This window comes from Molothrus aeneus, chromosome 3, assembly GCF_037042795.1.
Source record: "Molothrus aeneus isolate 106 chromosome 3, BPBGC_Maene_1.0, whole genome shotgun sequence".
In the NCBI taxonomy this organism is placed as follows: Eukaryota; Metazoa; Chordata; class Aves; order Passeriformes; family Icteridae; genus Molothrus; species Molothrus aeneus.
In genome coordinates this window covers 46,350,901-46,377,635 of record NC_089648.1, presented here as the reverse complement: position 1 = coordinate 46,377,635, position 26,735 = coordinate 46,350,901, and the positions used below count along the sequence as shown (strand labels likewise).

The 26,735-nt window shown below is 42.1% G+C and overlaps 1 protein-coding gene across 4 annotated transcripts in view; it reads left to right on the top strand.

Annotated features, from left to right (window-relative positions):
- LOC136554676 (SAM and SH3 domain-containing protein 1-like) overlaps positions 1-26,735 on the top strand; it is a 537,178-nt gene that overhangs the window by 402,291 nt on the left and 108,152 nt on the right. Inside the window, exon 1 of one of the 4 annotated variants that reach the window (XM_066546821.1) lies at positions 13,677-13,798. The exons of the other annotated variants lie outside the window; for them this stretch is intronic. Coding sequence (XP_066402918.1) covers positions 13,703-13,798 — 96 coding nt within the window. The 5' untranslated portion in view covers positions 13,677-13,702. Of the gene's footprint in view, positions 1-13,676; positions 13,799-26,735 lie in introns of those variants that run through there. 4 annotated transcript variants of the gene reach the window in all.

Below are 26,735 nucleotides of genomic sequence, written 5' to 3'. Positions count from 1 at the left end.
TTTTGGTAATGGTGTCACTCGTTATTAGTGCAAGAATTATAATATCTTCTGGGTGGCTGGCATCGTAGTTTGGGAAAGTTGCTTTGAAAAGAGGGAACTCCCTTTTACAGCTGCCAAGGTAATTTTCAGCTATGATGAAGTCCAACCACTGATGATTTTATATTGAGTTCAGCTTTTACCAGAGAAGATAGTTATACCAAGGTGGGGGGAAAAAAAGCTCTTTTCACAAGCCTTGGTAATAACTTTGTATCCATGTCAACACTAATTTTCTGTTTTGTGCAATTTTCATTAGTTTTCAGACATTTTAAAGCAAGCCTGCGTGGCTGATGCTGAGAGGCTGCAGGAAGGGAGTGCTGGGATTTCTGTGTGCTCAGTGCAACAGGGAGAACCCTGCCTGGATATTGAAGGAGAAAGGAAACTTCTTGCTGCTCCTTTGCACTGCTCTTGTTTCCAGAGAAATGAGTGGGTGAATTCTGATTGGCATTGTACCTTTTGCAATATGCAAGCTTAGATTCACTACAAATGTGTTTAGACCCTTCTGGAAGGGAAATGAAATACATAAAGTGTAAGTTGTCAACTTAATTCTTCTTTCAAAATTTGTATTTGAGGGGAGGGAATGTTTTCCTGTCAGTGGAGTCTTTAGCTATGGTTTTTGCACCTTCAAAGTTATAACAAAACTGACTCTGACTTTTGTGGTATGGCTAAAGTGTGGAAAGTGTTTCTTTTTTTTTTTTTCATGTTCTGATATAAAATACTACTGAAAAAAAAGAATCCAAACTTTTCCAAAGTACTTTTGCTACAGAAAGCTCTAGGACAAAGAGGCCTTTGTTTCACATGGGTATTTAAATCTGTGGTAAACTCTTGCTCTTTTGTGTTTGGTGGGTTTTTTTCTTCCCCAGACAGGTGCCATGGAGCTCTATGACATTTGTAGAGCAGATGGGATGCCATTTTACTGTTGTATCTAATTGACAGAACCTTACACTCTCCATGCATCCTGCCTTGGAAAGTGTGGGCCTTGGAGTTTCAGTGCTTTTTTCCTCAGGAGCAGCTTGTTTAACTCACTGCTGGATGAAGAGTGAGAGCAGTAACTCACTAACTGGCCTGTAAATACCTCCTTGGTGCTGAATTTGCCATTTTGGTTGATTGGTCATTTGCTGCGGACCTGGCTACCATGCATTGTATTAGGTATGGCCACAGATGGTATTGTGTGCATGTATTTTAATAGAAATAGCAGGACTGTCTGTGAAATCCCATAATGACAGGCATAATTGAGTATGCGTAAACAACACTAAGATGTCTGTGAAATGCTGCCTCTGGAGATGTGTGAATGCACACATCCCTCTATGCCTCCTTCCCACTTGAGATTCCCAAAGGACAGATTTTGCAAATGTCCAGTTTGGGCATTCCAGAAGTGGTGGAGATATTATTTCCAAAAGGCTGGTGGATGAGAAGATCTCAGAGAAGAAAATATGTCCCAATTATTTTTGCTAAACTTAACATGCCACCATCATGCTCAATTCTTGCACATATGTATGTCTCATACACAAAACACGTAATAACTGTTTCAAGTGTAACCTCACCTGAAGGTTGTACACTCCCTGGCAGGTCTGCTGTACACAAGAAAACCACACTTTCAATGTGCTTCCAGCATTTAAATCCTGAAAGATACATATGTTTCCCCAGAAATTGCCTTTTGGAGAAAGCAGGTGACAATTTCACTTTCAGAAAGGTAGCTGTAATTAATAGTGGTTGGCACTGGATATGACCAAGAGGGATAGGAATATCCAAACAAGTATTCAATGCATTTCAGTTGGAGTATAAATGAACAAACAAACCTCTTGCCCACGAGCAGCTGTAATTTTTAGAATTACTCTTATGAAGCATATTGAGTTTGAGATTCTTGGCTTCCTTGTGCAGCAGCCTGTCCCTCTGGCAACTGCCATCCCTAGTCATATCAGTTACATGCTGCCACAGCCACTCAAACATCTTGTGCAAATGTTAATATTAAAAGCAGGCCAGGTGGTTGCAAACTCTGGGATAGATCTTCAGTTCAGGAGCAAAATGAGGATTAGGCTAGTATTTACAAATAGCCTGTATAAAAGTTCTCCAGTTGACAATGGCTGTTTCTGTGGCACTGTCATGCAAAGCATTTCAATGTCCTTTGTGGATCCTTGATACCTGTAAACTCTAATTCTAACTTGCAGTGTTCTATCTTGGCCTTTTGGCATGAGTGTCATTCAGACTCCTTTGGAGTAAGTGCTGGCTGCTGTGCAAAGGACTTCACAGTCTGGTTTAAAGAATTAAAATACAAAAAGTATTTATTAAAAAAAAAAAAGGAGAAATCTTAAGAGGTTATGTAGCCAGCTCCAAGCCCCGGAGCAGAATCCGTTGTACTGAAATAATGGGATGTTGGGAGGCTGTCAAGAACAGGTTAGACAGTGATGAAGGCACCACACTGACCCCAGGCAATCAATTCCATTACTTTTATGAACCTTGCAGTTAGAAAGCTTTTTCTAGTGTTTAACTGAACACTGCCCCAGCTGCAATTAAACCTGTTCATTCTTGCCCTATCCCCAATAGATAGAGAAGTTTGTTTTTCTTAGTGAAGGAAAGGTTTTACATATTTGAAAATTATTATCCTATTCTCTGTCAATCTTCTTTTGTCTTGGATAGAGCATCCTCATTCTTTCAATCTCTGCTTGTAAGCATCTCATTTATGTGGTTGTCTTCTACATTTTCTCTCGTTAGTCCATGTCAGTCCTGACATCTAGGGCACACTGGGTCGAAACACAACCCAGAACTCCAGCTGACAGCTTGGGGTTGGTGAGCAGTGCACAGATTGCTACGTCTTGCAGGCAGTTCTGTATCCTACTGGCTGTACTGGGTACTCTCTTGCTCTTCTGTAGTAAGATGACTTTTTTTTTTAATGTGCTTTCAGGAGCTGTTTTCAAGCACTCTAGCTGTCTATCATCTGTAAATTTAATGAACATATTCTCTATTCTACTGGCCAACCTCTTAATTAAAATATTGAAAAAGAGATCCCTGCAAAACCTCACTCAATATATTTTTTCCCTTTGGTGCCAATCACTGAAAACTAATCTCTGAAAGTGTTTCTTTCAAGCAGTTGTGTAGCACCTTATAATGGTATCAGCTGTGTTGTATAAGGTAGAAACCTTATTAAATTCAATATGTATTCCAGCTGCTGCTACTTCTTATCCACTACCAATTATCCTCCAAAGTAGGAAATTAGGTTGATTTGACAAAATTAATTCTTGTCAAATCCATTTGGCTGTTTAAAACTCTTACAGGATAATATGGTAGAAAAAGAAACATTATATAATTCATTCGTGTGTTTTTCCAGCCCCGTGCTTGCCCTCCCTTAGCCTTCTTGAACTCTCTTCTTCATGAGCCCTCATTTATAATTACCATGGCACAGAAGTGAGAACAAGAGATGGAGACAGCAGTCATTATTACTGCCAAAATCCTTGTGTCTTGAAGCCAAGCCTGGGCATTCCTGGATGCAAATGAGCAGGTTAAGCTTATTTGAAAGCACCAGACTCACGAAGTACTCTAATATTGTTTAGCCCTTTGACACTGCCCTGAATTTTCTGTCATACCTGAAGCCTTTTATAGTCCTTTCTCATGCATCCATATAAAGCAGTCCAGCTATTTAACCTTTGTTACCTGTGTACATACACACTTAAGGAAGTGGGTTCTAAAATATTTAAAACCTGTTTCTCCCTTGCTGGACTCTATTTCCAGATCAGGATAATTTTATGCATGTTGGGGAGTCATTTGAATAATTTTCTGTTTGCAGACAAACATAAACACTAGCTAGGCAAGTACAGGCAATAGAAAGCATATGTTTAAATTGTGTTTTGTACACTGAAAACTGATTTAAGTAACTATCTAAGAGGATAATTATATTTCCTTTCTATTCATAAGAAGGTCGTATCTATTAGTATTTGGAAAATGCTAGGAGTTAAAAGGTATCACAATGTTTGAAGCATGCTTTTGAGAGGTAAGGAATTTGTCTTTTTGACAAATCAAAAGGCAATCTTTTCTTAGATCTGAATGCACATCCAGTTTACATATACAAACATAATAAATAAATAATAATATAGAATTATAGAATAACTTTTCTCTCTGGGAGTTTTAGATTTCTATATACACCCCTGAAATTTGGTGAGTAATGAAAATTGTCGTCTTACACTGTGCTTATGTATTCCCTAAATGCCTTATGTGTTACCATGGGAAACCTAAGGGCCACATGGGCTTTTCAGACTTGTAGGCAATTGCTCAGATAGCATACCCCTTAGAATCATCCATTAAAACCACCCAAAATAATTCATGGAGCTGCGAGTCATGTGAAATTAAGTCATGGATTGTATCTAGCCCAAAGCCTTGTGTGCTCACCACCCATCCCTGCTGCTGCTTCCTCAGCAGTCGGGACAGCAAATATGCAGAGTATCCATAAGGTCACTTGGCTTGTCCCTAAGACATAGGGTTACTACTGCTCTCTCTTATATTCCCCTCAGTAATATAGCTACTTTTTTCATTCTTTTTAATTCCCTTTCACATATTCTGTCCTCAGTGACACACAACAATGACCAGAATGACCAGTTTGTATGCACAAATAATGTCATTGTTTTATAAGCCGGTATTTCAGGGCTTAAAAACACATATATTTACCTCATTGCCCTGAGCTACACCCTCTTGAGCCTTCTTCTGCAATCTGGCTTTCCCCTTGGTGTTTACACACCCTTCATGCTTTCAGATAATTGCTGCATCCTTTCCAGTCCCTCTAACCTTTCATCTAGCCAAGCAACAGTTGTTTGTTTAAATGTATTCTCACAAATAACATCTTCCCACAGAAGTCAAAAGGAACATGTGATGCACTTGTGGGATTGAGTGTATTAGTAATTTTCAAAAACCCAAGTCTCTATTGCTTTTTGTTAGTCATATATTGCTACAGGATACACATTGTACTGAAGCAGCATATTTGGCCTTGTAAAACAGAATTGCCTAATTATTACATCCTTGCAAATGAAAATTCAGGTTTTTTTCTGAGAACTAGAGCTACCAGCCTACTCTACATATACTTAAACAAAAAAAAAAATTCTTGTAAAACTTCATCAACATGGAGCTAGTGCAGTAAGCTCACTGCCCTCAAGGGCTGTTTTATCATCATTGATGCAGTTGGTTGAGTTGTGGAGGGTAAATTCCTCCCACTCACACCACCACAGTCACAATAATCCTTCTGTTCGTGAACTTCCCAAAATATTTATTGAGAGAATAGCTTGGAGGTATGTTTTCAGCAATGCTTAAGCCTGTTTTCACTTGTCGTTTTTTTTTTTTTTTTATATAATTACATTTTGGAAGGGGGTTGGCCAGTGCTTAAAAGCTGAAGTCTCAGATAGATGGCTTCTTCTCATTTTAATTACTTTGACAAGCACCTCTCCTTTCCAGCTGAGCTACTCTAACTGGAAGCAGCTGCTCCTTGGAATTACTCCCCCTCCTTGCTGTGTTGCAGAAGTAATAAGTGTCTCATGCCCCTTCAGTGAATTTATGGACAAGAAGTGCAGTGTGGGCCTTCTTGTATAGAGCTGTTTCTCTCTTTCCTCTAGGACTGAATGAAGTTTTATGAAGTGAAACATGCTATTAACAATATAGGAAAAATGTAATCGTAATCTGCAGATTGGATGTGATTCTCCATTTCTTTCATAACTCTCATTAGAGAGTGCAAAGCAGGTTTTATTATATTTTTCCATGGCAATTTCAAACTCTGATTTGAGAGAGTCCAGAGTGATTGATGGTACAGCTTGCTGGGCAGTGAGGAATAAGGCTTCTCTAGAGGAGCACAGGATCTGTGAATCAAGCTCATGCCTGTGTTTACAGCCACAGCTGAAATGAATACTTATCATCTTGACTACATTGTCAGTCTTGTGAATGCTCCAGATTTCATCACTGGCTTGATGATTTATTTAAAATCCTAGCACTTGCAGCCAGTGATGTAAAAATTTCAATTTGCTGCTGTTTTTTAAATAATGGAAATGTAAATTCTGGGTTTTATTTTCCAATAACAGGATGAAGACCTAAGTGCACCCTAATGATTTAGACAATTGAAGCTGAAGCACTCCAAAAGTTTTACTTTTAAAATTTCATTATATTTAAATGCAAGTATAATATTCAGGTCCCTGGCATCTGTGATTTTTGAACACTAATCATTACACCAGAAATTGCAACACAACTGCTTTTCTGCTTGCTGGTTAACTGCCATTTCTTTTTCCATAAACTCTTTCTTTATGTGGATATATGGGCTTGCTGCATGGCACAAAGGTCAGTCAGGGGTGCAGCTCTGACGTGGGGAGGAGACCCCTGTTTCAGTCAGATGTGATGCTTTGGAGAATGGGCAGAAAGCATTTAAAAGGAAAGATAGGGCAGCTGTTTGGAAAGTGAGGGAAGGGAGCTGATGAGAGCTGTGTCTCGGGACGGAAGCAAGAGGAGAAGCCCTGGGGATGGAGCAGGAATTACCCCAACAGAAATGAATCTGAAAGAGGTTGAAGCCAGTACATTGTTATCCAGTGGCTGCAGTAGGGATAATTGACCTCAGGCTGGCATGATATGCAAGCAAACATCAGATGATCACATCTGGTCACCTGTGCCTAGCTGAGAGTATCAGGGAGGCAGGTTTCTTTGGTCAGCTTCTGCATTAACTAGGCCCACCTACTCCTTCGCTGCTAATATATTTATGTGACTTACAACACAGGCTTTAAAAGTGTAAAGCCTAAGCTCAGTTCTGAATCCTTGTGGGACTGAAAGTCAGGCTTTGGTAGGGTCTGTTTTCTGCTGGTTCAGATGGAGGTGAGAGGAGGGGGAGAGTATTAACTTTCAGAGAATCATTTGAGGAACAATTTTTATTCTGCTATGTTTTATGGCACTATTTAATTGGTAAATTGAGGAATTGGTGTTAGGTGAAGTGCGGAGGAGATGGCTTTTGGATGGATGTGATCTCTTCTGAATGAGAAGCTAAGCAATTCTTCCTCTTTTGTTTTCTTCCAACTGTCTATAGTTAACATGTTTGGATCACACATACTTTGTTGTAATAATACTTTGTTAAGGGCAACTCTGTAAATTTTTCTCTCTATAATAGGCAGATAACGTTTTTATTTAAAGATCTGAATTTGCATTTCATGCTTGCTTGCTTTTGCAAAGATACAATTAATCAAACTGAAATTATTGAAAGCTCTTGGGTTTCTTTTTCCAGGAAGTATTACTTTTAAAAATGTTCGTTTCCCTTTCAAAGATAGATGCAATAAGAATCATCTCTGAGGTGCATACATTTTTATCTTAATAATTTGTGCTGGTTACAAAGTAGTAATGAGCAGTAATATAGGTGTCACTCTGTGAGATTGGTCATCTCTGTTGATGCTCTTATCTTACAGCTAACTTGGAGTGATACTTACATCAGCACTGAGCATCTCTGAAATACACAGTTACCAAATACTACTCAGTTGTACCTTATGCTACTTTTATGATGTGCTTTAGGATGAGATCATCAGACTCCTTTTCATTAGTAATTTACTAGGAGTTTCACAAAGGAATCAAAGGACACCACACTTGGAAAAAGGACAGGCTGATGTTCTACTCCCAGTTTTGAGGCTAGCTTTTCACCTTTTTTACTTCCCCAGTTCTAAAATTATCTGGGAGAAGAGCAGCCAAAGGACACTGAGCTAAATACTTCTGTCTCTATGGCCTTTGTAAGTCTCTTAAAAAAAGATTTGTATCCATCCCTTCCAGCAGCCACTTAGGAAAACAATGCAATCTGTAGAGCAACCTCCTGTGAATGATAGTGCAGAGACTACCCCTAGGTACCTCAAAAGATGCTGAACTCCTTTTTGAAAAAATAATTAAGGTTTAGAAAACATTTTGTAAAAAGTGCCGCAGAAAGCTAAGGAAAAAGTGAATGCTAACTATTTCAATGCTGACAAGAAAAAAAACAACACATCAAGACTGGTTTTGCTGTGCAGGTGGAGAAGAGGGGATGCTGAGTTTAGATGGAGAAGGCAGAAGTAACACAAAGAACAAGAGTCTTAGTAATTTCTGGAAAATCTCCAGACAGTGCCTGGCATTGTGGGAAAGCATTGGGAGTCCTGATCTGCAGGCACTTCTGGAGTGGCTTGATGTGCACCTAAGCAGGATTGTGGCTGTGGCTTCCCTTGGGATATGTGCTCCTCACCAGTGATGCTCCAGCTCCCAGAGCCCCTCCACTGGCTGAGCTAGTGCTACCACCTTGCAGTCAAGAAATGTGATGCTGTGCTCCATGACTAGCAGGGGAACTGGGTAGGATACGAGAGGCCTCCATGGAGCAGGAAGGGAAGGAAGTCAACCTTTCCTTTCTCCTTATGAGTCAAAAGATATCCTTCCAGGAGGGCTGTGATGCTTGCTGTGTTTAGATTTCTTTTCCTTATATGATTTGTCATGTAAAGTCACAGCTACTGTATTTTAAATGAAGCCTGACAAGCTTCACAGTACTTCTGTGTCTACTGAGTGTGGTGCTAGCCCAAAATATTAAGACTATAGGAATAATTCCACTGGGTATATGTCTCTCCACCTTCTAATTTTTTAATCTAGTAGAATACTGATATCTAGAGGAATGATAGATTTGGTGTGTGATAGATTTGGGGAATGATAGATCAGTGTGCAGAGTTCAGACTTCTGTCAGAATAAAGCAATTTGTTGTTCCTAACTGTTTTCTACTGATATAATTAAACAGATTTAACTCCATCTGGTTTCTGTTGGGCATATTAGTGTTCCACTCTCACTGAGATGTGCTACTCTGGTCATGAGGCTGGCAGTAAGACTGGGAGCTGACAGCTAAACCTCTAAAAGAATAAATAATGATTTCTGACCATACAGCATATAGTATGTGATCTAAATACCATCGGTTTTAAAGCCACTGGATAAGTATGTCTGTATCACTTCTAAAATCAGGAACATTTTATTTTCTCTAGTTGTCTAACTGGCAGGTGCTGAAACGTGACCCTTTTGGAATATATATGCATGGATCATGGATGGATCTTGTACTCTCTCACAGTTTATGCATGTCATTCTAGGAGGGTCTGGGACAGTGATAGCCTGTTTGTCAGATCAACTGATGGGTCAGGTGTGTGGGTCCTCATTCTGTCCCACAGCAGAGAGCAGTTTTTGAAGCAGCTGCTGGCATGTCTGCTTTCTGTTGGAGAGCAGCTGCTGGCCCCTTTGGCTGATACAGGTGATCCTTACTCCAAAGGACTATCCTACCAGAAATAGTAATATGACTTAAACAGTTCTTGAGGAAGAACTTAAGGGGAGAAGTAAAAGAAATTATATTTTAGAAGGACTTAGAAAAAAATGTAGCAAGGACAATGAGATAAAATTGTTTTAAGATGGATCTTGATAAGTTGATGGGATGAAGCCTACAACCACTAAGAGCTGCATTTCCAGTCAGACTCTGATGTGAAACTTTGCGTGTTTCAATTTGATGACCTCCACTGAGCAGGAAGAGGGAGAGAGCTGAAAAGAGATGCAATCACTGGTAATAGGTGTTCCATTGTTGTGTGCTTGTGTTAAGAGTTTTAGGGCTTTGGCAGGTCACCTGCAGGAGCTAGCTGGAATTTTTATTTCTCCCTTTCCCTGCAGCCTCTCTGCATACAATGGCTTGCTTATTTATTTCTCTGAGGCTTTGATGTTCCTATTTGGACTTGATCTACTGGGCAGGGTGTTGTTAGTGATGTTGAGAAACCTCATGTGTTTTGTTCATGCACGCAGAGTTAATTGCCAGGTCTCTGAGCAGGAAGCCATTTCCCTCAGGTCATTTATCAGGAACTCATGAAATTTAGTGTCCATTTACTCTGTGGAGCATGATCCCCTTTCCAAGGCAATCTTGCATATAGTTTAAAATTGATTGATTTAAAAGTGCTCAAGGTTGTTGATTTCCTGGGTTAAATGCCTTTAATGCAGGTGACAACAGTTGTGATAGTCTGGTTATGATAGTGCATGTTGGCTTTTCCAGTTTATTTTGATGCATATTTCAATTTTTCCCTATTAAATGCTTTGTTGAAACATTTATGTGACATTGGCGTGAGATGGCACACACTGCTTTGGAACAGAAAGTTTGTCATCTATTGCCTTAATGACTTTGAGGTTTGTGCTTTTGAGAGAGAACAAATTTGTCCTAGTGAAGGCCATCTCCCTAAACACTCAGTAAAGAAAGGAGAAAGATGAGCTTCTCTATGGCCACTTAACCTGGAGCTAGGAGTATTGCTCTAGAGCAAAGTTCATCTCTCTTGAATACAGAGCAGTGCTCTCCAAGTTGGTTAATCCTGCCTGGTTTGTACATGTGGGGAACTCATATTAACTTTGCACCCACATGTAGCTGATGGAGTGATAGGAAGACAGGCTCATATCCACAGTGCATCTGCCATAACTTGGCAGGACTAGATTGACCACATATGTGTCAATTGTTTCCATCTCCTCTTCAGAGATTTGCAGAACAGCCACAGGGAGCTTCATAGCCACTTTGTGACTGCAACACACTGGGGAATCGTATCAGGATTACTGCCCAGTGCTGCCCTGAAGGTGCACAGTGACAATTTTTTCAAGATTTCTGAAACACACCTGGTCAGAGCTCTTGTGAAATGTCATAAACATCTCAGAAAATTTATAAGATTTATTTTTTCCAATAGCTGTAGAGAGGTCCAGCACAAGATGCTTTTAGAGAGTAGTCTTTTGTAGATGCTGGCGTTATCATCTAGGCAACTACAGATAAAAACTGCAAACAAAAACTGTATTCTAACATGCCAAATTTCCAATAATTTGTTATTTTCTAGTAGCAGTTGTAACACAAAATACTGCACTCATAGCTGGGCTTCAAAACCCTTTTAAGATCTGATTTCCTGCTTTTTCTAAAACTCCTATACTCTTGTCACAGCTGAATTTTGTAAAATACTCCTGGGATTTAGTTTTGCAGGACATTGGCCTCATTAAAATAGAGGAACCCTGTCCTATCTAGAAGGAGGAGTGATTCTACTCAAGAGAAGAGCAGGGAATAATTTTAGCATGTCATATTCATTTAATGTCTTGTGAAAATGGCATGTTGTAAATGTCTGAAAATGCATAAATACTATGCAAGACCATAGAAGGTGGTAGCTATTGTAAACTGCCTTGGATTTGTTTTGATTCTCTCATGTCCATTTGCTTTTAAAGCAACTGCGCCTGGAGTCATGTGTTTTTGCAAGATCTCTCTTTCCTTATCTCACTTTCTTGAAATCAAAGGCTCTGTGTCTCAAAGGCTGAGGGGAAGACTGCCACAGCCATGCATCATGCTCCTCTGATGAAAGCTGCTGCCTCCACAGAGCGGGTGACATAATGGCTCGGGAAGCAACTCTGGGACCACCGCAATTCACAATCTAGTTTCTGTTACCTGTACTGCAAGGCTGAAAAGTGTGGCTATTCAGGGCCTGCTTCTGTAAGTGATGTAGTCATCGTTGCACAGAAGCAATGACCTCGGTCGGCAGGGAGGGGCCAGGCAAGTGGGAGTACTGCCCCTAGCACCTATTTGATCTTCATCTGTGGCTGCCCAAGACACAACAGTGAGGGGAGTCAGGCTGTGTGCTGCAGAGTTGTTGGTTTGTTTGTTTTCCTTAATATGCCTCCATCTATAAAAAAGACAAAGTACAGAAGATAGTGTGTATGATGAGATCAAGTGAGCCTTGTTCAGATATTTAAAAGTAGATTGACATTATTACTGTAGGTGGTTCAACATGAATTTCAGAGGGTCAGTCAGTAAATTACCCCTGAGTAATTAAACCAGTTTTGAGTTATGCAAGCCATCTCAGAGTACCAATAGACTTCACTGACACGCCTTTAGTCTCGTACTTCATAGGCTTATAGTTGTGTACAATTTCAAGGTCAATTAGAAGAGATTTTATACCTGGTTTGGGTCTTTCATTATTTCTCATTACTAGTCAATAAGATGCATTACACAGGGTGTATCCTACATGTGCATCCTAAAGGAGGGTCAGTCATCAGTGGTTTCTTTACCACTTTCCCTCAGCATAATTTTCTTTGTTTTTCTGCCTCTGCTCCCCACCTCCTTTTCTCTTGGAGGTTCAATTGGTGCTGCTAACCACTCCAGCAAAAGCTGCAGTAACAAAGTGCTTAGAAAAGTCTTGTCCCTTTCTTTGTGTGGCAGTTGATGAGAAAGGAAGTGTTTTGGCCAGCTTTTCTCTCTAGTGCTAGCCTGCAAACTAAATCTTAGCTTTGAGGACAGAAAAAGAGCATTGTTGAGAACATTGAGAGAAGATGAGTGCAATAACCACACTTTCCTTTATTCATTCTCCAGATACTATTTTTAGCCCTGACAGCAAATGGTATCATTTGTTGCTCCAGCCCTCTCCAGGCCACCAGTGCTGTGCTGGGAGCCTTGTCAGCTGTAGAGCTGGTGAGTGGGCTGAGGGGGAGCCTGGTGCCAGGGGACCCCAGGGCTGAACAGAGAGCCTGGAGGGGAGCACAGGTTCTAGGGCAGGCTCTGACTTGTGTTTAGGTGGTGCAGGGCATGTAACATACAGCCTGGCAGTAAGCAGGGCAGGAGGGATATCGGAGGATTCACTGGCTGCTCAGCTTTGTGAGCTCTCAAAATGCTTGGCCAGCATGTGACAGCTGCGTATCCATTAAATGCATCGCTTTCCCTGCCACCCTGGGCAGACAGGTGCTTCCAATAAATAGCAGCTTGAAACAGGAACTTTTCAAAAAGCATCTAAATATTTCAAAGCTTAGGAATGAGCACTAAAAGATTTCCTTGCTGCTGGTCCCAGCAGAAGCTGGGAGTGAGGTGTGAGGTGGTGGATAGGCCTTCAGGTCATTCTGCTGACCTCTGCCGCTCCTTCCAGCAGTGGGGTTTGGCCACTGTTATTTAATGTGCCTTCCACGAGAAGTGTGTGTGTGGGGGCACTTAGCAGTTTCCCAAGTAGCATGCAGGAGCATCGCTGCTGCTGTCAGTAGCTAGTAATTATTTAATTTCACTATAATGGGGATTGGGGGTGGTACCAGGGAGCATGAGGCACAGACGTAGGGGGAGGCAGCATTCTCACAGTCCCGCCCCAAGGGCGATAGGTGACAGACCACCGCTCCTCAGGAGAATGACGCGGTCCCGGTACCCAAACTCTAAACCTGAACTAACAGGGTGCCCCTTGCCCTGCCGCAGTGTAACGCGTGTGGCTGACACCTCGTCCCAGAGAGTCTTTCCCCGGTGTTAAGAAAGCGCTTCTGACTTGGCGGTCAGGCGAGGCACCGGCACGGGGGTAACGAGGATGGCAACAACAGGAGCTACGCCGGCGACCACGCGTGTCCCGACACCGCTCTTGACTTTTGGGGTGCGTGCAGCCGCCGGGGCGGCGCTGGGCCCTTTGTTGCCGCTCTGGGGCGGCCACATGCGCCGGGCGAGCCCCCGGGCGGGCGGCGGAGGAGGGGTTTGGGCCGCAGCGGCACCGCCGGCCGCTCTGTCGCTGGGTCGAAAGTTGAGGGGCGGCGGCGGCGGGGCCGTCCCGCGGTGTCCCGGGGCGGGCCGGAGCGGAGCGGGGCGGGGGACGATGGCGGGGCGGGGCAGGCCGGCCGCGGCGGCGGCGGGGAGCCGGCGTTGATCCGACGGCCGGGCCGGGGCATGGAGGGGGAGCGGGCGGACGGCCCCGCCGCCCCGGCGGACAGCGGCACGTCGGAGGTGTTCGCCCAGCTGTGGGCGGACGTGATGGGCATCCTGGTGAGTGTGGTGAGGACGGCGTCTGGGACCGGGGCGGCCGTGGGGGCAGCCTACCGCGGGACGAGGGCTTGGGGTGGGGGGATGGAGATGCTGCGGAGCGTTCGCCGGGTCTTCCCGGCACCTGCTGCGGAGTTTGCCCGAGTTGGAGCGTGCCCGCCCTGTGCGGGCGCGTATGTCCCAGAAAAAACTAACTTCACGGGCAAAAACACGGGTTGTGTCGGTGACCGCCTACATCGCTGTTCTGGAGGAGCTCTTTGGGCTGTCGCGGTGGAAGGGGCGGAAGGGCCGCGCCAAGGAGCGGGTCCGCGCAGGGGCTGCCCGCTGGCGGGGAGCGCTGGTTCAGCCGGATCAATGGGCGCATTGTCCCCCGCTGGCCCGGCGTGCCGCCGATACGGGGCAGTTGGGGCTGGAGGCGGTGTCGCTGCAGCCTTTGCATCCCTCGCCCGCGTTTCGGGGTGAAGCCCCCGCGGGGGGGGGCGCTGCCCCAGGGTCCCCGGGCACGGCCGGCCGGCCCGCAGCGCTCCCAGCGCCCCCCGGCACTCCCCGGCGCCCCGGCGCTTTGGAGCTCTCACTGCCGGCAGCTTTTTGGAGACGAGTTGCTCGGTTACGGCCCGTGGAGTTTCTGCGCCGGTGATCTTCTGAGGAGCGACTAATCCTCGTAATTCACTAGTTACAGACAAAAGAGATGGCCCCAGTAACGAGGGCTCAAGGAATTACGTTTAATGGGCACGTAGCGTACCGACAGGACGGACTGGATGGCAAACAGTAAAAATACAGGAAGAGTCAATCCTTTATTTCTACTTGCAGCGAGAGAATAATATTTACTTTAGTTGCAAGATGGTAATTACCGCAGAGGACTGCCACTCAGCAAAAAAACAAATACTAACGTTATATACGTACTGGAGCTGGCAGCCTTCCAGCGATACAGGAATGTGGTAATCAACAGTGGAGTGCCTGTTTATTCATTTTAAAAGCAAATGAATAGGCTTGATGCGTGTTAGTTTTTGTTGTTAACATTTAACCAGCAGACATTCAAGAATATTATGAGAAATACTTTTTGGAAAACTGCCATGGAACGTAATGAATGGTAAACCCATAGGATGCAATTCAGAAGAAATGTTATAGAATTGAACAGAGAATTTAATTACCGTTTTATGCTGCATTTTTTTACAGCATGGACTTTATTGTTAATATTCAAAGTCAGGTTCAAAAACCTGTCTTATTCCTCTTCTTCATAGAAGTTCTCCATTGACTGGATGTTCAGTTTAATAGCACCCCAACTGCGTACACTTTTTCACTGTTAATGATTTAAATCTTAGAATGCAAGTGGAGTCAGTTCTGCCAGTTTGTAAGGAGCACACAGTTGGTACTTTATGAACAGTCTCTTTCTGTCTTTTTCTGGCAGGTTTCAGTACTGCATTTAGTAAGAGCAAAGTGCTATTGGATGCCTGGGAAGGAGTTTTTGAGGAGGCCAGACCAGCAGCCTAGCATGCTGAAGCTCAGTGCAGAAAAAGATCTGATTGTCACACAACTAATAATTTAAATAGGTTTCTTTTGGCAATATGAACTAGTTTCCTTCCTGGGAAAAGAGAGCTATTTAATTATTATTTGTCTTCTGATAAAACTATGCTAAAATAATTTGTCTTACAGTTGGTCCGCTTTACAGAAAGGAATCATCTTGTGATTATGAAGTTGCTGGTTTATATCAGTTGCCTGATCACCCAGCCTTATTAGCATTTCTTACTTCAGTGTTTTGTGTTGCAACACAATTACAAATATGAAAAGATATCTCGTGTTGGGTCTCCTGTAAGGGGGAAGACAAGTTCTCACTGCATGCTGTCAGTTTTTTTCAGATGTAGACTTTTAAAGAGTTTCTAGTCTTTCGGGCTGCAAAATAAGGTCCTAAAATGAACTGAGTATAAATTTATTTAGTGCTCTGTCCTTATTTGAAGGCAAGGAAGAGGTAGCTCCAGTGCCATTTCCACTGCTCATCTTTGTGGCGCCTCTTTCAAACCTGTGCTGCAAAAGGCAAGCAGTGAACTGGAGTTGTGGCTTCCAAATGGGAGTCAGTAGCTGCTTGGTTGTAGTCCATGATGCCCCGTCAGTGGCCTGTGGAGCTGGCTTACTTCTTTTTCATTGTCAATTATGTGAGAGCATGGGTCTTAATTTCCTGGGATCTGTAGCAGTTCATGATTCAAACTGTCTGGGGAGCACAGATGTAGACACCAGAGTGATTCACTGGGGATGGCTCTGTAAAGGAAAAAGTTGGTGCAGTGATATGCTGGCCAGGTTGGTCCTGCAACAGCCTGGAATCTACCAAAGGAATGCACTATCAGAGGGAGAGAGCCAGGAGAGAAGAGCCAAGATTGCTCTCGTAAGACTCCCACCTGCAGTGCTCCATCCAAGTCTGGGGTCCCCAATAGAGGAAAGGACATGGACCTGTCAGAGCAAGTCCAGAGGAGGGCTGCTGAGATGATCAGAGAGATGGGACATCTCTCCTGTGAAGAAAATGCCAAGAGATTGGAATTGTTCTGCCTGGAGAAGGGTTCAGGGTGACCTAGATGCAGACTTCCTGTACCTGCAGGAAGCCTACAACAAACACAAAGACTTCGTACAAGGGCATGTAGTGACAGGACATGGGGGAGAAGCTAGTAGAGGGTAGATTTAGATTTGATATTAGGAAGAAACTCTTTACTGTGAGGGTGCTTAGACACTGGCACAAATTGCCCGAAGTTGTGGGTGCCCCATTCCCTAAGTGTTTAAGGCCAGCTTGGATGGGGAGCTCTGAGCAAATTGGTCTAGTGAAAGGTGTCCCTGCCCATGGCAGGGGTGTTGGAACTAGATGATCCTTAAGGTCACTTCCAACAGACACCATTCTATGATTCTGTGATCTTGGAAGGAGAAAACTAGAATGAAATTAAGAAAGAAGGTGATCATCAAATGTTTGCTGATGGAATTAAAGAGAAAAACACATTCTTAAGCCATGATTGTAGGATGATGCAGGGTGGAAAGAACCCCAGGCAGCATCTAGCCTATCCTCAAGCTCAAACATGGAGAGATCTGAGATCAGGTCAGGTTGCCTGGGGCTTTACTCAGTTGTGTCTTGAAAACCTCTAGGGACAGAAACTGCACAATCTCTCTGTGCAGCCTGTTCCAGCAATTTGCTGTCCTTATGGTAAAAAAGATGTTTTTCATAGAAGTGATAAAATGTTTGATTCTTCCCTCCCCATACTGAGAATTTAGAGCAGTGGGGAGGAGGAGGGGAAGGTGTTGCCTTCCTCCCACTGGCCCTGCTGGAAGCCTTGTGGAGTGTGATGGTGTCTGCTCCAGGCGCTGAATTAGGAGGAGAGGCCAATGTCAGCACAGCTGGTATTCAGTATGGAGTTACTTGAAATACAAATTGAGCCCCTCTCCGTATTTATATGGATAAATATATTTCATTGGTTTTGTATTTTTAGTTGCATTCCTTAAAATAGGACCTCCTTAGGAGGAACCTGTGATGGCAGATCCCAGGTCTGGAGGGGAAGCAAATAGTTGTCAAGTGCTGCTTGTAAGGAGCATATTTTGTGGACTTTGAAGTTACTTAATAGCCTTATACTTGATAAATACTGGGTGTGTGCTTGCAGCTGTACTAGGTCTTGCTGAAGTAAACGTGACTTTTCCCTTTTGGACTTTTCTAATGCAATATTCCATAGGTGTAGCTGTGGTATAAGCATCTCAAGCTATTTGTGCTGTTAATGGAGCTTGCTTGATAACAAAATTATGCCCAAAAGCTTTCACTTAGTCTGTAGCAAGCACATGCTGGAATGTACTGGATAATTACAATTTTCAGTGTTTCAGAGCAACAGTGGATGTTGGAAATGTATTAAGGTCTTAGAGAGGTGGATTGTGAGTAGTAGTAAAGCAATTCTCTGTGTCGCTAAAGCTCAATGCTATAAAAAGGGATATTTTTGGCATAGAATCATATATTGATGTGGTGATAGCAAACTCTTTGTTTGCTATGTAAGGCTCTAAAAGTTTGTATGTTATGAGATCTGAGAACAAATTTTAATATGAAATTAAAATCAGGAACTTCATTCTTTTAAAGATGTGCTTTCAAGACATGGGCTATTGACCTTCGTGCAGGGAAGTCATTCCAGTGCCCCTCTTATTTATGCCTAGTTCCTTGTTCCTCCTTTATATATACATAGGAGATATATCTGGGTCAAATCCTGACATTAATGAAATCACTGACAAAACTCTGATCAATTGTAATAGGAGTTTCACCGAAGAAGGTGTCTTATTTGTGTGAGGAGATTTTGTCTTCAATGGCCAAGATGCAAAAGATCCAACAGAACTTGAAAGAGATGCCACAGAATTAGAAGTCTTTACAGCTTTTTATTTCAAAGCAGTAGCTAGTTTCTTATTTCAAACTGTTGAATCAGTTATAACAGCTGTAACAAAATAAAATTATTTCTTTTTCAATAGTATTTTGCAGTTATGCTGGGAGAAAACCAGTCCTTTCCCACCATCTGCTGTTAGTTGAAGAGAATAGAGTGTTTTGAGGGCAATAAAGCTCACTTGGCTACCAAGAGCCCTCCTATTTACATATATAATCTATCTTGGTCTCCATGTTTAGGAGACTATTTGAATTTCTTATCAAAGTAATAAAGAAAAAAAAACCAAAAGAGAAAGAGAGGCCAGCTGATAATGCTACTGTGATAACATGTAATTGGATACTGGCTAACATACTTTGGGAAGAGGAATTTGATATTAGCCAGGGAGTCTGAGTATCTGGAAGGATCAGGGAAGTAGATCCCCAACTGATAAAAGCAGTTGTAGAACTGCCAGGAGGAGTTGTGGCAGCTAAGACCAGCCCAAGGTTTCTTCCAGGATTGCTCTTCCTTAAACCCTCATTAAATCACTGTAACCTCTTATGGAAATCTCTACACTGCTGCTCTCTCAGTTTCTCATTGGGTGACTCTGTTTTTTTGGTGTCAGATTGGCACCAAAAGGTCACTCCAGCTGAGATCATGGATGCTCAGCACAGCTCTGTGGAAATGTGCAGGTAAATGAATAGCTGCTTCAGGTAGATATGCTTTTGAAAATGCAATATATTTGTTTTTTATGATTTTTATTGATGACATGTCAGTATAGTGTCTGTGGCACTGTGTAGTTAACTCAAAACGCGCTGTGGGACATTCTGATTCAAAACATGTTTGTTCTGACTTCTATTGGGAGCACATTTTCTAAAGCATATGCCACTTGCAACAATAAGGATAAACCCAGAAGGCCTGGTCTCCACTTTCAAACTGGCAGATATTATTTTTTTCTATTTTACAAAACCAGGGAGGGTATTTTGCTTTCAAATAAAGAAGTAAAAAGAGAGAGTGACTGAATGTCAGTTTGAGTGTTGGATTCAATTTTATAATTTAAACTTAACCTGTTGCATCTCCTTTGCCTTTCCAGGAAATGTTGTGCCTAGCAATGCTAATCCCTTTATGAGGAAAGACAGCTCACAGAGATAACCTTTGGTCTAGGCTTTTTCTTGCATGTCAGGGCACATAAAACAGATGTCTCAATCAGAGAGTTTAGTCCCCATAAGACCCTACACCATAAGGAGTGATAAGAGCTTTTGGTTCTGGTGCCCTCTTCATTCTTTCTTGAAAGCAAATTCTTCCTCTTGCTGATTTGCTGTGAATACTAACTTGGAAATACTCTTTTTTTCATACTTTTTTCATCTTTTGAAAGTCAGTCAACCAAGCTCTCTCTGTTTTTTAAGAGCAGTGGAATACAAGGTTGCTAGAATTTCCCTGTAATGATGCCTTCTTTTGTGGATATGAAAAGAATGACAGTCTCTAAGGGGAAAGAAAATGTGAAAATTGATGTGGAAAAAGAAAAGGTGTTGCACATGAGCACTTAAAGGACTTTTATTACATGAAATACAATATACTACACTACACATGTTGGCTACCATTTTCTGCAATTAGGTGAAAACCTCTTATTTTTAGTGTATCTTAGAGCAAATGACATTTTACAGAAGTAGGTAATTAGTTTAACTTAGTCTGATGCTGTGTAGAAATCTGTGTAAATAAGTGCTGATTGTATAAAGTGCTGTGCAAACAGGAGCAGAGTGGAGGGATCGGGACACAGAAGTGGAGCACGGGGTCACTGCTGGATGTGGCACACGGCCAAGGGACAGAGGGAACAGTTAGTGCCCAGAGCAAAGGAGTTTGGGTCAGATTGTCTCCTTCCAGACCTAGGTTGAACTGTTACAGTTTTGGCCCTGGGCTATGCTCCTTCAGGATTTTTTTCCCTTCAGAGATGGCATTGTGGAGGAGAGGGTGCTCGGTGCTGGAGCACCCAGCCCTGCTTCATGCACCTTCCTGGGTCACCCTCTTGTCATTTGGAATCTGTGCTTGTAGCTTTTCCTTCATGCATCAGCCCATGCTTTCATTTTTAATCAGCCTGTTGTGACAATATTAGTGGCCATAGAGTACATGTTGTGTTTGGACTTATGGAGGTTCAAAAACACAGGAGGAATAGGAATTACTTTGAATTTAAACCCAGCAAAGTGATTTGTCACAATACCTGTTTTAACATTGGATGCTGCTAACAATTTTCCTCTTGGTGATTGCTTGATACAGCTGATGACTAATGAACCACCTGGCATTATTAGTGGTGGGAGGACGAGGAAGGTGCTTGTGGCTGCAGGGATGCTGAGGTGGCTTTGCAAGGATCTGGATTCCATATTTTTCATTGAGAAAATGGGCAATTGGAAGAAGCTGGGTTTCGTATGTCCAAATCTAAAAATCAGGTTTCTACTATAAAAACATGTTCTCCATTAAAATCTATCTGGACATGTTGTGTGGTTAAGTAAAGAGATACGAAGGGGTTTTATTTCTGTCTGACATCAAGAGACAACTCATTGGCAGGGAAAAATTACAACACATTTTGGGCACAAGGGTTCCCAACACAGATTTCTGTTATTGAAAATCACAGATTTTCAATATGTGATTGAAAATTTAAAATAAATTAAATTATTCAAGGAAAAATAAAGTAAAATTTTAAAAATAAAAGGAGCTACCTGTGCCCTCTCCTCCCGCAGTGCAGTTGCTGTGGTGTGGGTCAGGTGTGGGCATGGTGGCTCTGCTTTCATCTTCTTCAGGCAAGGGGAACGTTTTTCCTGGCTTATGGTAATAGCAGAACTTTCTTGTCTACTGCCTTATTTTGAAACACAGACTCAAAATGTACCAGGTTTATTTGAACTAATATTAGTATAATAAAATAATTGATGGTGTATGTTCCAATGACACCTGTATAAGCATTTTTGAGCTACATACTAGTTTTAGAGGCATGTTTCCTATGAAGAGCTGTAGAGTGGGGATTGTATAACCTATCTGGAAAACAGTTTTAAGCAGGGTGTAGGTGGAAAATTGGATGAACAAGCTTAAGAGTATAATACAACAATGATTTATAAATCACACTTTCAGGCTTTTTAATGGAAAGCCATACAATAAATTGGAGAACGGGTTTCCAATATCCGTGTCACAATCTGAGTGCAATCTGCTTGGAGTGCTGTTGCAGATCTGCTCTCCTTCAAGCCCATTAGACTTTGGTGATTTGACTTCCCTGTGGCCCTGCATGGACATGGGGATATGCTCTTGACATCAGTTTGCATCATCAGGCCTCCAGATGAAGATATGTCATTTCACATGTGTGGGTAAACGTACACTGTGAGGGTTACAAGCATGGTAATCCAGTTATCTAGAATATGAAAACATCCTTTTATGTTTCATTGTCCCTGTACTTATAGATATACAGTGTTTTTTGCTCTTTGTAGGTTACAGCCTACTAATAATTAATCTCACAGTGTTCTCTACCTGGACTGTATTCTTTGTGTGTCTGAGTGTGTGTAAAGGAGATTAGGTAACTGTTTAATATAATAATAACAGCAATGCTTTGAAAGCTTTGCAGCAAGTGTGATGAGAGCTGATGGATGATAGTGGAAACAGTACCATGCTTGTTACAATATTAAATTGAGAGTACATGAGCAGTCTCTTGGTTGTGAGACTCTCCTAACCCTCTCACCTGCAACTGAAGATGCTTTGTGCAGTGCTGACAGATACGATGAAAACAAAAGATAAAGGGTCTACTTTCTGCACTGTTTACAAAAAGACTTCAGGAGCCTAAGGCATGAGTTTATTTATAGTGGAGCAGTGTGTGGCCTGTAGGGTTTTAAGAAAAAAGGAAAATGCATCTTTTGTTGTTCTTTCATAAGTTCAGATGGGTTGAGCCTCCTGCCCCTTTCAATGCCAGCACCAGGCTGACGCTGCTCTGCAGAGCTTGCTCTTTACTTGACTGCAACCCCAGCACATGGAGGAAACAGGAGAGCTCATTGCACCATGGTGGCGCTGTTAAAAGTTCTGTCAGCAAGTGCACATCTACAGCTGGAGCTGGGATGAAAACACATGCTGGAGCTGATTGCATAGCATTACATTGCAGTTCAGAAAAAAAAAAAGACATTTTAGGCTTTTAAAGAATTCTGCTTGCCAGAGCAATATCTTATGTGTCACAGTATATACCTTTAGAAATGATATGTCAGGATAGAAATGCTGAAGAATCTGTGGGTTTTACGCATTTGACACTTGCAGGGATGTTTGGATGTTTGTGTTCTGCCTGTTTATTATCTATTTGTCCATATCTGTTACAATTCTGAAACATTTTCCTTCTCTTTTGATTCTGTGCTTGCTGTTTTCTAGCAGACATGTGCAACTCAGGCAAAAGGGGTTTTTACACCAGAAATTTCTAGTGCAGTCCTAGGGATGGAGTGCAGATTAAAACTACTTATTTTCTGTTGCTAAATTAGGAGTCATCTCCTTTACCATCCATGTCAGACATGCTTCATATTGTTATCAATATCACTGCATAGACTTAACGTAGCCTTCAGTTAAAGAGAATAATATTTAATTCTTGTGAGTTTTGGAGCTTTGTGGTTGGCCACTTTAGGGAAGTACCTCTGAAAGCTGATGATAAATCCTCTGCATTTAAACTTCAGTTTATAATCCCCGAGGATGAAAATAAGAAAAATCCTGTTTTATAAATAAATGTGTTTGTATTCATAGATAATATCCACTAACACTTGGAGGTCGTGATTTCCACTCCATTATTAAGTTTCTTTCCCACCTTAGAACTCATAAATAACCATTGTAAAACAGGAAGAGGTGTGGGCATGTTGTCAGTTGTGGTTCCTGTCTTCAAGTTTCCATCTTCAAGATGATTGTATGTTTATGCTTTAAAAACACGATGCTTCAGAGTATTTTTGGTGATATATTTTTTACAGAGGCTGGAGAAAGAATTTCCAGTGCAACATTTTATCAGAGGACTGGTAACAATATTGTACTTCAAAACCAAAAAACCTAGTAGGGAGAGGAAATTTTTCTTCTGAGGTTTGGGGGAAAGATCTGGTTTGTTTCTTGTTTAATCAGTGGAGACCGCTCTGTTGTAGGTAGTGCAAAATGACTGCCCCTCCTTAATAACTGTTTTCCTCTCTAGTTACACTTACCTTTATTTTGAGTGGTTTATGATGAGACAAAAAATGGAGTCTAATCCTGTGCAGTCCTGCTCCACTGTGGTGCCATGTACTGATATGTGCTGAACTGAAGGCACACCGGGATGTTTCAGTGCAGTGAGGTGTATGGTTTCCTGCTCAGCCCAAAGCCAGCAATGCATTGTTTAGATTTTGTGTCAGGGTGTCAGTATATATGTGCAGATGGATAAACTTTCTAAAACCTAAACTTTGTAAAACCTAAGCTTTGCATGATAGCTGTCTAAACTCAGGAAGTTAACAGGGAACATAAAGTCAAGGGCCTCACCAAAATCACTGGCACGATGGTGATGATAAAGAATAGCTTCATACCACATGTGGTGTGTGGTCACACATAAATGAGAAGGGAAAGGGATCCCTCTGCATATCCTTGTTATCCTAGTCATGACGAGTCTCACTGGGTTTGTTTAGTGTGGAGTTTGAGTTCCTAAATACCAAAAGTAGGAGGAAAAAAAAAGAGGTGAATGTTCTCAGTGTTGCTTTTTCTCTCTGATGGAACAGTACTTTCTTCAAGTAATCTTTGCCAAGTTACTTGTGGGTTTTTAACCTTGTCTCAAGCGTACATAGAATACAAGAGATTTGTACAAATCTTCATTTTTCATCTGCCAGACCTATTAACAACTACTGCTGAATGCTTACAGATAGTTAATTATTTTATAAACTGCCAAGAAAGAGAGAGGAAAGGGGGATTAAAAGGTATGTTAACTGCTGCTGACCCTTTTGCCTTTCTGTTGCTGGGGGAGCTTTGAACAGTTTACAAAACCAAAAAATTTAAAAAAAGCAAGGCAGAGGTTTTTCTCAGACTGATGCCTGTCTTAGGAAAGTACCTCTCATATAAAGTGGAAACAGAGGATGGCAGGGGATGGAGGTGCAGTGAGTCAGTATCCAGAGTTGTATTCTGTGGCCAGAAAAGTGGGAGGAGTCCCAGCTGAGAAGGGTGACTTGCAACTGCTAGGAAGAGGGATTTAGAAGGATCATGTGAAAGGAAGAATTGCCGTCTTCATGGCAGGAAATGGCTGGAGCACACACTGGGACCTTGGCTGGGGAAGGTCTGTGTGCAGGCTGACTTCCTGGAGACCCAGAGGAGGTGGCTGAGTGGCGTGGATGTGAGGGAGCACGTGGGAAATAAATACTGGAGATTTAAGCTTGGTTTAGAAATGAAAAGACTTATCTAAGGCACCATTACCCCTTGGTAACTGTGCTTTACTGTTCCTAAATAAAACACTCTCCAAAAATACTTGAGGAAGCTTAGTTAAGGCAATAAAAAACCTGAGGCCAGCACCATGAAGTCACAGTGCAAAGTAAGCCTTCATGTCTAGTTGGTCACACCTTGTTTTGCTTTTGCTTAGAGACAAATGTAGGCTATAGGTGGGTAACCATTGATGTGTGTGAGTCATGTAAAACCAAACCATCAAGGTATTGCCAGCAGATGCTTTGAATGGGTAATTGGTAGCAGAGGGCTGCAACAATCTGGGCATGAGAGTGCAATTTACTCTTTTCCCAGAGACAGTCTGATGCCCTGTTTTCCTGTTCACATGTAACTCCTTCTGAGCCAGCCCTTGCATCTCTCAAGCTTTGAAGAGATTGCCATATCTGAAAATACATGATTTTCCTTTCCATTTGAAAGAGTCATACAGTAAAATCCTTGTTTTCTTTCAAATCCTAGTTCTCTGTGAATTAAGGAGCTTATTTACTACACACTCTTTGTTTTGAAATTGATAATGGTGCGGACTGTGAAAAGTGAAGCAACATTTTGCTCAGAGAGCTCTCTGCTGGTTTTGTGTTGCTTCAGATGCAGCCTGGTACAGGGGCTGTCCTACCACTCTTGCTGGGCTTATGGGGTGGTGTTCCCTGAGACTGCTGGCCACTTTTTTCATCTGAGAAGCAGAGTCTGTGAGCAAACTCCTTCCATCTGAGACTTTCTTTTCATGTTACTGCCACTTTTACAACTAGGTGGGATGTTTTTCTTTGGCATGACAACTGTCCTGACAAATGGTCAGTTAGCAGGATGTTGTCCTTTTGATGTTCATGTCACTATGCATAAAGAAGATGCTCAAGGGCTTTACTGGCCATCCAAGTCCAAGTGTCTTTACAATTGGCTTCTTTCAGCCTGTGGTTCAGGGCCTTGTGTCAGTGAGAATCAACTGCCAGGTTTTGTAGAGACACAATTTTTTGTGAGCTTCATTAACACTGGGGTTCTGCCAGCTTCTGCTTTTTATGACCTCTTTAGCCATATGGGCCTTTTCAAATTGTTTTGTGCCTCAGTTTGAGGTGCATCTGTGATGTGCAACACTTGAGTAACTAATTCAGTCTCCAATAAAAGCCACATAAAATCACAGACTATCTGAGTTGGAAGAGACCCATAAGGATCATTTAGTCCAACTTCCTGCTTCTCACAGGGTACCTAAAACTGAACCATAAGACTAAAATCATTGTCAGATGCTCCTTGAACTCTCATGGGCTTTGTGCTGTGACCAATTCCATGGAGAGCCTGTTTCAGTGATGGACCACAATCTAGAACGTTTTCCTTATGTCCCATCTGAACTTCCTCTGATGCAGCTTCATTCCATGTCTTCATGTCTCTTATCTGTGGGCAGAACCATTGGACTGACAGCAGCCACAGGATTAAGCACTTCCTTGAAACAAGTACATGACATCGTCATGTCCCCCTTCAGAAAAATATGAGCTTGAAATACCTGGGAGATATGGCAGCCACACAGTTATTGAAGCCCAGACTCTGCAGGATGTGCTCTGTTGATAGGCAGAAATATTCCTCTTCTATTTATGTAAGAGGCCTATTTAGCCTAATTAGGAAGTGCTTTGGCAATGATGAAGCAGTGTGAGCACACAGGAACGCAACAAGCCCTTCTTCACTGTACACAGATAAAGGGAAATGAGTAAATAAAATACGGAATCCCAGAGTGGAAAGGATTATAAGCTGGCAAGTGATAAGTTCTTATTGCTAGGTTGATATCCCTAATTGATATAAACATGAAGCCCTGTGCAATCTGTGGTACTTAAAAGACACGCATCTAAATAATATTTAAATAGATTCTTCATTTTTTAAGACCCACTGGAGTGTAATTGTATTCAACTTAATTAAATGAACTGAAACCCCTTGGTAACTGTGCTTTACTGTTCCTAAATAAAACACTCTCCAAAGACACTTGAGGAAGCTTAGTTAAGGCAATAAAAAACCTGAGCCCAGCACCATGAAGTTTTGCATGAGCAATATTATATTTAGTTCCTCTGTATGCTACCTACTGTGGTTGAGACTGTACTAACTGTACCTCTGTTCGGAGTCAAAAGCTGAGGCTTCACTTAATTGTTTTAGGGCAGAGTCAGCCTTTC